Source organism: Clinocottus analis, unplaced genomic scaffold (assembly GCF_023055335.1).
Source record: "Clinocottus analis isolate CAN_PGR_092001 unplaced genomic scaffold, fCliAna1.0.p SCAF_3, whole genome shotgun sequence".
Lineage (NCBI taxonomy): Eukaryota > Metazoa > Chordata > Actinopteri > Perciformes > Cottidae > Clinocottus > Clinocottus analis.
The window spans coordinates 11,076,108-11,087,591 of record NW_027176042.1 but is presented as its reverse complement, the minus strand read 5'-3'; the positions used below and the strand labels follow the sequence as shown (position 1 = coordinate 11,087,591).

Here is an 11,484-nt window from a genome sequence, read left to right as displayed (position 1 = left end):
GCAGAGGCAAGTGACCTGTCCTGACAGCGCTTCAAATCCAAGTGCCGCCACCTCCTCAAATCCTTATGTCCACTCGTGGCAGAGATGAGGTGGTTACAACTTTGCTCTCAAGGTGAAAAAAGTAGGATCAGGTTTCAATGTTCAAATTAACAAAGGCTTCTTGGAATTGGATGTAAAGAAGGAGGACATGGGGAGCATCAGCACTGAGAGCCCTTATGGATATAACCAAACTCTATATACAATAGAGGGGGCGGACGCGCGCAACAATCAGCATAACAACTGAAACACAGCTCACACATATTGAGAGCTGATTGGTGTGACTTCAGGAGTGACAAGCAACATGGAGGCTTTAACAGTCTTCTCAGTCCCGAGGGACAAGTAAGTAAATGGTGGCGCAGGATGGACTCGGAAAACATGTAAAAACAAGTGTGGAAATAAAGTGAGGACATGGACATTTATTTAGTGGTTAATGGGTTAAAAAAGTTTCTATACTCCGTATCTATTGATTAGCATCTCATTAAATAGGAAGAGTGGCTCATTAACCTCGCCAGGGACACTCTTCAGTGGCGTCACGAGGGTTGGAGAGATGATTAAGCTTTTCTCCTTAACAGCGCATGAGCTGATGTCAGAGTATCGATTTCTTAATCACCGAGAATCAGCCAGATAAAGACAAAGAGTAAGATCTATTCACTATCAGAGGACTCTAATGGGCGATTGACTACGTCTGGACATTTTTGATTTAATCTGGAAGTGTTTAAATTAGCCGTTTACACTCCAACGCCATCAAAACCAGCTCATTGAATCTAAATGGAGTTTGAGGACAACTCAATAAATAAGGATTTTTTTTTCGTCTTTAAGAACAAATTATACATACATAATATATATTTTATAGCTGAAGATAGATTTTAAGGAGTTATAAATCCAATAGTGAGTCAGTGATGTCTTCTTTTAAAATGTGCAATATTGTAGATTTAAGAGCATGACATATATTTAAATGGTGCTGTAAACATATAACATCTTAAAAAGGAAATTGTATGTTCACGTTTATCTTTGCAAGCAATGACAATACAAGCAAGTAGTGAAATTAGTTATAAAACTTTATTTAAGTTTTTTTTTAGAGCGATTATGACATTGTTTACAAAACAAAAAAACTGGAACAATTCAAACATCTTTTTGGGTTTAATTAGCAGTTTAAATGGTGGAACTCCAATGCTCCAACACATTTCTACATATAAATAGAAAGGCCATTTTCAAAGCACATATTAACAGGTAGGAAAAGCAAAGAAATAAATAGAACATTATAAATAACCAAAAAAAGCCAGTTATCTGCTTCAGTTTCAGGATCCTGGGGCCGTATTCACAAAGCAAAGGAGGAAATTGAAAGAGGAGGAGAACTATTTTCTAAGTAAGTTACTCACTACAGATTGTGCTATTATAATGGTCGAGGTTGATCTCATTAGAGATGCGCTCACATTGCCCACCAAACGCTACAACACCAGAACTGAAAGTGATCACAACACTAAAGATATTTGGCAATGGAAAACTGCAACAGTGTTTGCTTATAGATTTGCACGCCGAATAACACGTCATCAAATAAACTGGACGGCGATTACGGAAGACAGCCGAGTCATTTTCTCTCGTTGAGATCAAATATATTGAGTACTAAAAATCAAACAATAAAAATGAATATGGTTGTGGCATATCGATGTCACTGCCCTTTGTCACAGAGAGCTTTGTTCTTTTGGAACAACCAATCACTCCTCGTCCTCACCTCCTCAAGTCAGATGCTTCATTCAGAGTTCAAAGTTGCTCTGAGAAGTTTTAAACAACCAAATGTCTACGGTGAAAAAAACAAAAAAACAAACATAAGTGCTGTTTGTATCACATTTCTTGACAGTCATCCTTTTTTCTTTGGAAAAACACATCAGTGATAAATCATAAACCGAGACGGTTAAACTATCAGCCCGCCGACACCACAGTGATGCTACCATGACGCCCAACAGCTGCCGTTTCAGCAGGGTGTAGATCAATCAGCTGCAGGTGTATACACACACACACACACAAGCTTATAACTCATAACTCAATCTTAAGTTTCAAAAGACTTGCTTCTCTGAATTATATTGTGGTTTAAATGTTGGGTATTGTGTTAAGTGCATGTGCTGCTAGATTTCATTTAAAATGTACCAAAATACCATTATGGTCAGTGAGTGTGTTTAATTTTGGGGCTGGAATGTCTCAGGTTTTTTGGAAAGGAATTGTCTTAGAGTGCAATGAAGTTTGCAGATTCAGTTATAAACTTGACATTGCTTAAGAAATGTGTGTGTAATGGAGAAAAACTAGAAAACTGAACATTGTGGATAACAAGATTATGTAAAGTCCAGAATCTTCAAGTACAAAGTATTGGTTCGCAAAAATGTTCACAATATAAAGTGAAATAAAAGTTAATCTTTCAATAAAAATACATTTTATGAAACTCAAAAATGACACCCTATTATTCTCACCACATTCATCCCAGCAAAGAGATGAGCATGACCACACCCATAAACTGTGTGAAGAGGATGAGTGGCGTGAAGAAGGACCACACCGGCCACAGAGCCATGTTGAGGCTGCAAGGAAAGTACAAGAACGCTTAAAAATATGCACAATTTGATTAGTATAAATATGGATGAATCATACAGTATTGATTAACAAGTTTTGCATTTGACAGCTTCCCACTTTCTTCTACTCGGTGGCTCCAATCGACCATTGTCATGTAAATGTTAGGGCTGAGCAGATTAACGCGTTAACACAAGATTAATCTGTCAATCCTTTAACAGCGTTAACTATTTGATCATGCATTAAATGCATTTTTTTTCTTTGTTTTTTAAATGTTTTTGCAATGAGAGGGGCTTATCGCTTTAAATCTCTCCAGACGGCGTAGTTCAGACCTGGCGTTTCACGGTCCTGCCCGCGTGAGGATGCAGCCATGAATGAAATACAACAACACTGTTTTTACTTTAAAGGCGATTTATGTAGGTGCTTCCGTAGCCTCACCGACAGGCTACAAATTGAGGCTGACGTGAAAGCACGTATTGTTCTGCAGTTTAAATATGCTTAAATTCAGCGAGAAAGCAAGAAAACAACAACAGAAACACACGATTGTTAACGTATTTCTAATAAACAACAAAACTAAACTAACTGCCTGTTTAAGCAACGCATACGCGTATAATCAACGTATTTGTGATACGTCAATCACAGACGTAGTCAGGGATTCGACAGACAACATGGATCCAGAGTCAGTCTCATCTGAGCCCTCGGATATGAGCCACCTTTGGTCCTATTTAAAAAACATGTTTGATTTCAAAGGCCCCAAGAATAACACATGAAGGTTTCGATGCCTTTCCTGTCTGTGTTAATGTCCCTGACTTTTTGAAAATTAATATATATATTTAATTTGGTTGCTTATAATTATTACTCGTAGTGACTTCTGTAGAGGCATAAGTATTACCAGTAGCTATATCTGCATTCTTTATTAAAATGGTACAGCCCTAGACATTGAGAGACAATCCATTGCGTGAGTACTTTTACTTTCGATACTTAAAGTAAATTTAAAAGTAAGGACTTTTTACTTTTACTTAAGTAGGATTGTTGATGTAGTACTTTTACTTTCATTTTCCTGGGTACTTGTACTTTTACTTAAGTACTAAACTTCAGTAGTTCCTCCACCATTGGTGGTTTGTCCCTCACAAGGACCCTTACTACTGAACAGTACCTGTTCAGATAAAAAAAAAAAAGATGTGTGTTACCTTGCTGTTGCTCCAGAGTGCTGTTATATTGTTCTGATAACATTACTTTAAAATAAAAGCCTGCAATACACTAGTTTTTACTTCATAATTGAATTCGGGGCATAATGCAATTAATTGAGGAAAAATCATGCGATAAATCAGTTAATTTTCTCCATCTCTTTGCAGGCACATATCTCAGCTCTGATCCCAAGCAACCGCGACTTGAGACTTTTATTTTTTAACAATAAGCGTGTAAGTATTAGGATGAGTCCCCTCCCCCCGTACCCCTCAATAAAAAAAGGATTTGTGTCTCTTAAAGCGGTCAGTTGTGTTTGTTGTTCAACCAATAGCCAACCAAACACACAATTCAATAAAAGTCAGAAAAATGGGGAGGTTAGCGATGCACTCAGCTGTGTTATCACTTGCGACACCTTTTGGCTTCGGATGGGGAAGGGGGGGTTAAGAGCAGTGACTCGCAGGTCCCCTACTCGGCCCCTTACTCGACCCCTCATTAACCACACACAATGCCATAGTGGTTAAATAAATAGGTGCTGCTAAAAATATGCGACGGTAAAATCTTAACGTAGCCGTTTTGGGGAGGAGCCCCATGACAATTTTAGATTTGAGGCCGACACCAAATTACCTCTAAGCATGCACACATAATAGAAAATTGCCAAAATAATCAAATGCTGTTCTACCTTCTAAGGCATTTTAAATAATGTCCTATAAATAAGTTGTGTTTTGCTGTTTTACCTGCAGGACGCTGCTATGAAGGCTGCAGTGGTGATGGGAGGAATGGCAGGGTACTGCTGGTCATAGTGCTGGATGCCTTTGAACCACTCCAGATACACAATGCAAAACATAGCTAGAGACAGGCAGATCCCGAGGAGTATCAGACTCACATTGAACCACCAACTGTGGAAAAAAGGGGTTGAAAGGACAAAGACTCATGTCAGACCTGAAGGCAATGTAATAATAGTTTTTGATGCTTTTAAAATATAGAAGATGGGTTCATTAACAAGCCTGTGTGTGTGTGTGTGTACTGTGTCTAATGCTTCCGACTGAGTGGAGAGAGTGAGATATTTTTCAGCTTTTATTTAAGAAAAGAAAAGAAAGAAATAAAAGCTTTCTGTTGTCATGACTCAGTCACCTTTTAATATCATCATTAGCCATAATGTTTTGGAAGAAGTCCAGATAGTAGGTCACACCTATAGATGCCACGATCCAAAAAATGGAGTGTCTGTTGATGCGGGGCAAAGGTTTAGCATCTTTTTCCTCTTGACCTGAATGGCAAATTGAAAAGAAACAGTTTTAATTCAATAGTCTACTTTAAAAGCATGCTTTTAAATAAGAAGAGACAAAACAACTTGATTCATAAGAAAAAAAAATTGCACTAAATCATTATCAGAGAATTGCCCACCAAAGTGTGGCTACAGTCCGAAAGGGATTTACAAACAATAAGACAAAGACTTTGTTTAACACTAACACACGCTGCATGACTCAGTAAAACTAAATATTTTTGAGATACTCTATGGTTCAGAATATACTACCAAAATATGATTTTGTCTTGCTTTAACAGAATGTGCCATGTCCCCACCGCGCAGGGTGAAGGAGCTTTTCAGGTGAAACAGATTGCTATCTTTGAGATAATCTTACTCCTCAGAGAGGTATTAATCTCTATAATTTACTGGTTGATTAAAGGTATCAGAGCGCATTGTTGGCTGCTGAACTGCTTTAGCATGGAGGTCTACTCTGTGCAGGGTTCACCACGAACTCCATGCCCGAGACAAGTAGTTGACCTCCATCTAAGTTACTCCTGGTGGGCCATGTTGAATACAAGATGTGCTGTCGCAAGTCGTTGTAAACTGGGAAAATAAGCATTCTTTAATAATAAAAAAAGGTTATTCACTTGGTAAATCTTTTTCCTGCCACTTAGCTATATTCCAGGTATTAGCTAAAACTGTCTTAGATTGAAGACAGTGTAGTGGCTTCCTCGTACTTTGTTGCTTAGCTGCGGAGTTTACCCAGCATGCAACAAATAACCCACTCTCTCTCTATATATATATATATATATATATATATATATATATATATATATATATATATATATATATATATATATATATATGACATAGTGGTGTGAAACAAAGAATAACTGGCCTACCAATAGATTTAGCCAGACGAGTGAAGTTTATTTTTCCTCACAGTAATGTTAGCTCACGTTAGCTGACACTTCGCAAACAGTACAAGTTAGCCAACACTGTGAGCCAAAGCAATACTTTCTTACTCTTCTCCCCTTCGTCACCGCTCGCCGTTGCTTGCAAAATAAACTCCGCATCCCTCTTGAATCTATTCCGCAAAGTAGCGAACTCGCTGTCGTTTAGCATCGTGTTGCTTCTGTCTTTAACTTAAACTAGCAGTAACTAAAGGCAGACTGGTGATCAGAAGCCGCTTCCTGTTTCGACAGAGTCGCTTTTATATGACGCAATGAAAAACGACAGCTGTAGTTTTTGTTTTTTTTTGTAGAAGGAATAACGGTTTAACAAATGTCCAAACTGAGCTGAAGGAAACCGATAAATATTAGTATCACTTCAACACAATTGATGTAATTTATTAAATGTATAATAATAATGTTATGTCTCGTTGTAATCAGTATTGCCTACATTTCATTGTAACTTTATACTCTAAGAAGAATAAAAACAAAGGAAGTAACCCAAGTGCATGGGGAAGTCTTCAAATATTTTGACATTTGAGTGCATTTTAGGACACAGGATGTTTCAATCCTTTAATATGTACTCAATCCTTTATTAGTGTATTCTATAATGTATTCTAATGTCTAGTCTTTTTCAGCACACAAGGTCCCTTTTGAGTTGAGGAAAAGGTTTAGCCCCCCATACCTTTCAAAATGGGTAACTGAGGATAATTGAATAAAAAACTTTGAACAGGAGACATTTGTTTCATTCCACACAAACTTTACAAAATGCATAGTAGCTGGCTGTGTTTTAACTTTTATCTTGAATGTATACTTTTACATAGCACGGGCAAGAATCTGACACTGCTGATACCTTTATCCAATTTCAATCTGGCACGGACCGGGCACAGGCAGTGAAGAAAAGTGAATATGACTTGCTGCTACCACTTCTTCTGATGGGGAACACTCATATTCTGATGCCAGTTTATTCAGTAAATATAAAATATATAAGTTTTAAGTAACAGTCCTGAATAATTGATTTATTTGTTGCCACCCGCAATTTGTCGTACCGTTAGATACTATCGTGACATATCGCAAGGTGTAACTAATAATAAACCACCCTTCTTTATATTAATGAGGTAAAGGGACCATGTTGAGTATTGCTCACAAATATGTAAAAGATGGTAAGGTCATAAGATAAGACATTTTCTAAACAAGTGAGATTTACACGGAAATGCTAAATGCTAATAACAATAGCAACTATAAGACAAGTAGAACAATCTTGGACTCAACAATCAGCTACTGGCCATAACAGACCAAGTAACTGCTGTATTGAGTTTTTTTAATATCCAAGTTGAAATATAAGCTCTCAAACATAGCCGATTTGGATCATAAAGTCTTCAAACCATGGCTTCAGCAGTAAAACCTGACGAATGAAACAAGCAAGTGTTTTATCACTTAGGACTTCAACATTTAATCTTTAAGAGAAAAGATAGTTTCTTCTTTCAGAAATGGCACTAAAGAAAAAAAGAAAAGAAAATGATATTGTTCTGATCGCTATGACTGCCGTTAAGACCAAAGTTCAGTGATATAACTGCCCCATAAAAACACATGGCCACACAGTTAATCCTGCAATATCAAATGGCACAAATAAAATGTTGATCTCAGATGGGTTTAGCAACCGCAAAGAGAAGCTTAGTTTCAGTTGTTCTGAGGTATCCTGTCGGGTCTGGATTAAAACAAAAGCATTAAGCAATATTGAGTCACACTGTGGACTAGAAAACACCATTTTAATACGAGCAAACTGGAGTAACAGCTTGACTAATACCCAAAGTATGCAATATACAATTACAAGTAAGTTGTGTGATGAATGAGCATCAGTGTTAAACCTGCTGGGATTAGCAGAGCTTCATAAAGCTGGGCAGATTTCCTCCTCTGTCTCTGTGCGTGCGTGCGTGCGTGCGTGTGCGTGCACAGGCTAAAGGGGCTGCTCATTCTAGCAGTGGAAAATCAGACAGCATTAAAACTTCACCTGAGGCTGACACCAAGCGTCTTGCTTCTATGGAGCTTCTGTGTACCTGGCCAAGTGAACCCCGTTCGGGGTGCCGAGGAATGTGCATTAGCTTCGTCCCGTGTGAGAGTCAAATTCACCTCAGGTGCACCTCTCCTATTTCCCTTCCCCCACTCCAACATCCAATCCCACAGATAAGGTGCCATTTCCCAGCCTCACCGTGGGCTTGGAATGTGGAACAGAGCAGCCGTCTATCACAATTGTCATTTCATACATAAAACCCTGCTGACACGTTGTGTGATGATTTGGAAAAGTCTTCCCCGCAATGACGAGGCCGCTGCAATCAGCGAGACTACTGAACAGGAACAGGACAGTAAATTCAGTTATAAAATTATTTAATCTTCGAGATTAAGTAATCTGTACAAAAACATTCGGGGGAGGAGGGCAAACAATAACTTTAACATTTTAAAAGTCTATGAGCAACATACATTTCCTGCCCGACGGGTGAGACATACAGGTCTACTTTACAAGTCTAACCATGTCCTTCAAGACTCTAAATTTGGGATTGGTGTTGATCTTCTTGTTGAAAAGTGCCAGCACCTCCTCCTCTTTTTTAAAATTCCCATCACCAGTGAAAGAGTAGTATGCTGCCACAACCTGTAAAAGAGGAGAAAACATATTTTAACTTGTTATTAAACCAAAGAATTGGAAATTGCACACTTCTAACGGATAAAAATGCTTAAAGAATCAATGCAATGAAACCGGCGCCAAGCTGTGGCTTAGAAGACGATTCGCACTACTTTTAAGGCCATAGCCTAATTAGAATTTGAACTACAGTATGCTATTTTTTTTATAAAGGATAGACACTTATACACAGTACAGTAATTATATATGTACAAGAACTTGACAATTGTTTTAAACAGCTATACAGCTATAAACAGTCAATAAATGTAATTAGTAAATAGCAATGTTGTTGGTTTCTCTACTTGTTTATAATGGTGTATTACACACACAAATGTTAATTACATAATAATTTGCATGAGAAAATAGGATTACGAAAACATGTTTATAATAATCTGCCTGTATTGATCCATTTGTATAATTAATATTTAGAGGAACACTGTGCTGCAGGGATTATAAGTAAAATAGCAAATAATAAACTGCAGACTCATTTCCACAACGCAATTCAAACGCTTCCTAACTCACCTTCTTCCTCAGTTTCTTTACTTGCAGTTCCTGGTCATCTGATTCTTTCAGTACTGCCTTGATGTTTCCCTTCCAGTTGAATTTGCCTGCATGTTAATCAGAGACATAAATTAGTTGCCAGCGGCAGGCAGCAAATTAACAAAAGAAGCAACACTGACCCCTGGTGGCATTTTTAGATTTTACATCATTTATCTTTTGAAAGAGGTCAGTCAAAGTCATGTCGGGAACCACATTACTACCTCTGGGAACGGTTTGATCCTCAGTCTCAGACGTGTCAGCAACCTCTTGGTCATCTGAACAACAGAAAGAAGATAACCTGGTTATCTAGTAAGATAATGCTAACATACATAACAATATAATTAAATTATATATTCTAAAAGTATACTTTTAAACACAAGACACACTGCAATAAAACAGACATAATGTATCTGGATTTATTAAAGATATAAAAAAGATGCTGGAAAAATAAAGATTGTGTATTACTCTAAGAACAAGAGCATCTCCTTAGAAAACACCTTACTTGTCTTTGACCTTTTGCTGGATTTGTCATTAGCGGCACCATTCTGCTCTTCATCTCCATCTTCTTCAGAGCCGTGCTTTCTCTTTCTGTCCTTTTTTGTCTTTTTGCCTTCTCCCGGCTCATCCGCCGCCGTCTTATCAGCATCTTTAATGACCTTCCCATTCTTCTGCTGACGGGCCTCTTTGCGCTCACGTTTGTTCAGTTTCTTCTTCTTCTCAACGTCTGGATTGCCATTCTGCTTTTCATTTCCATTAGACTCCGCTTTGACTTCAGTCACTGTCTGTTCGGCTTCTTTAGTCTCCTGCGGGGCCTTGGGAAGCTGACAGATGATAGGCGAGTAAGGAAAGTCAGTTGGGATATTGAAGACATGGGAAACTTCCCCTTTCTTTGACTAAATTTATTACAACCAGACCACATATAGTATTACCTAGATGTTACATAATCTATGAAAAATCCCAGTCGTACATTTTTAATGCAATTTCATCACTTCAGATTCGAGCTAAACAAACTGAAAAAATAGTCCTTCATTTGGATGCTGACAGTGACAATGTGCACTAAAGAACAGGCAAATCAAAACAATAAAAGTAACCTTCAAGCAGAGTAACTTACATTGTCAGCTGCACCAAAGATTTCCCACACTTCGTCATGAAGACTGGTGTTAGTTATTTTAAGACTGTTTCTCATCCAGTTCTAAGGAAAGGAGCAAAAAAAAAAAAACATATTGATTAGTTAAAGTGGGCAAGCCAGTTGTTCATCAAACAGTGTGGTAAAAAAAACATATTGGTCAGTAATACCAACCTGAAACTTCGCCTTCTTTCTTGGGACATTGTCATATGAACTGACTTGTTGGAGAACACCCTTCAGCTTTGCACTAACTCCAGGTTTGTTCATGGCGTCATGGACTCTCTTCATAAGAGGATTCATCAAGTTAGAAGCAAATTAAACAACAACACATACAGATAGTATACAGTAATCTATATAATTTATCTCTGTTGTACCTGGATCCACTGCTGCTGTTTCACATCTCCTTTGTTTGCCTTAGCCTCATAGCCTTTGCCTCCGTACTTCTGGTCTTCACTGATACATTTGAGGTGGTTCTTGTAGTCATCACCCCTGTTAGAGAAACACCATTGAACACACAGCGAATGAGCGATAGTGCCAAGTGTTTTTGTTTTTTTCTTATTGCAAATGTTAGAGAGTAAAAAGCGATGATGATACCACAGTAGACACTCGGGGCATTACCAGAAATCTTTTCCACAATCGATGCAGGACAGGACCTGGCAACCCCGACACATGCCCACGTGTTTATCGACCTGAGCCTTCTTCAGGGATTCCCCACAGGCGTTGCAGGTGAAGAACACCATGTTGACGACACGTTTTTTCCCGTATCGATGTACCGGATCGGCTAACCCAGATAATGCTCTTCGTGCAAAAGCCCCCAGTCGGGTCCGACTGTTCACAGCGCAGCGCCGGTACGAGCGGAAGTTGATCCAATAAATGATACAATGATAATACAAGCTTTTAGAAGCGAGCAGTTGGTGTTTATCAAAGCGTGGCGGTGCCGTGAGCCGCTCCTTGAAGTCTACAAGCCTCCTGTTCTGTTGCTTTCGTGGGAACTTTTCAAAACACACGTGATCACACCATGAACGTTCGCAGCATCAATAGTCGTCCGTGTGAAATGCGGGTTGAGAAAAGTTCCGACCGGCGTGAAATTAATATTGACCAACGCTTTATTTACTCAAGAGCTACATTGCAGCTGGTTCGCAGGTAAGTTAAAGTAATTTAAGGTTTT

General features: G+C 38.5%; 2 protein-coding genes across 3 annotated transcripts; both read right to left on the bottom strand.

The window, feature by feature from the left end:
• Positions 1-1,079: 1,079 nt before the first annotated feature.
• tmem128 (transmembrane protein 128) lies at positions 1,080-6,221 on the bottom strand. 2 transcript variants are annotated; one of them, XM_068594490.1, is made up of 5 exons: positions 6,052-6,221; positions 4,915-5,047; positions 4,518-4,679; positions 2,502-2,606; positions 1,080-2,034 (listed from the first exon to the last, which is right to left on the bottom strand). In XM_068594490.1, the coding sequence occupies exons 1-4, from the start codon at positions 6,149-6,151 to the stop codon at positions 2,507-2,509; spliced, it is 495 nt and encodes a 164-aa protein (XP_068450591.1). In that variant the 5' UTR covers positions 6,152-6,221; the 3' UTR covers positions 1,080-2,034; positions 2,502-2,506. The 2 variants fall into 2 exon arrangements, with proteins under 2 accessions (XP_068450591.1, XP_068450590.1); XM_068594489.1 differs by having other exon boundaries at positions 1,080-2,606.
• Positions 6,222-8,344: 2,123 nt separating this feature from the next.
• lyar (Ly1 antibody reactive homolog (mouse)) lies at positions 8,345-11,411 on the bottom strand. Its single transcript, XM_068594688.1, has 8 exons — positions 10,935-11,411; positions 10,691-10,805; positions 10,491-10,598; positions 10,302-10,382; positions 9,693-10,011; positions 9,412-9,465; positions 9,173-9,258; positions 8,345-8,623 (listed from the first exon to the last, which is right to left on the bottom strand). The coding sequence occupies exons 1-8, from the start codon at positions 11,054-11,056 to the stop codon at positions 8,486-8,488; spliced, it is 1,023 nt and encodes a 340-aa protein (XP_068450789.1). The 5' UTR covers positions 11,057-11,411; the 3' UTR covers positions 8,345-8,485.
• Positions 11,412-11,484: the final 73 nt, after the last annotated feature.

Bases quoted from the DNA above. Each gene is read 5' to 3' on its own strand.
- tmem128 (XM_068594489.1), bottom strand. From the start codon at position 6,151: ATGCTAAACGACAGCGAGTTCGCTACTTTGCGGAATAGATTCAAGAGG. The intron at 4,680-4,914 runs GTGACTGAGTCA...TTTTTTCCACAG, and splicing joins GCTAATGATGATATTAAAAG to TTGGTGGTTCAATGTGAGTC. The intron at 2,607-4,517 runs GTAAAACAGCAA...CTTTCCTTGCAG, and splicing joins TTCATAGCAGCGTCCTGCAG to CCTCAACATGGCTCTGTGGC.
- lyar (XM_068594688.1), bottom strand. From the start codon at position 11,056: ATGGTGTTCTTCACCTGCAACGCCTGTGGGGAATCCCTGAAGAAGGCT. The intron at 10,806-10,934 runs GTAATGCCCCGA...TTTCTCTAACAG, and splicing joins GATTGTGGAAAAGATTTCTG to GGGTGATGACTACAAGAACC. The intron at 9,466-9,692 runs GTAAGGTGTTTT...TCTGTTGTTCAG, and splicing joins CAGCAAAAGGTCAAAGACAA to ATGACCAAGAGGTTGCTGAC.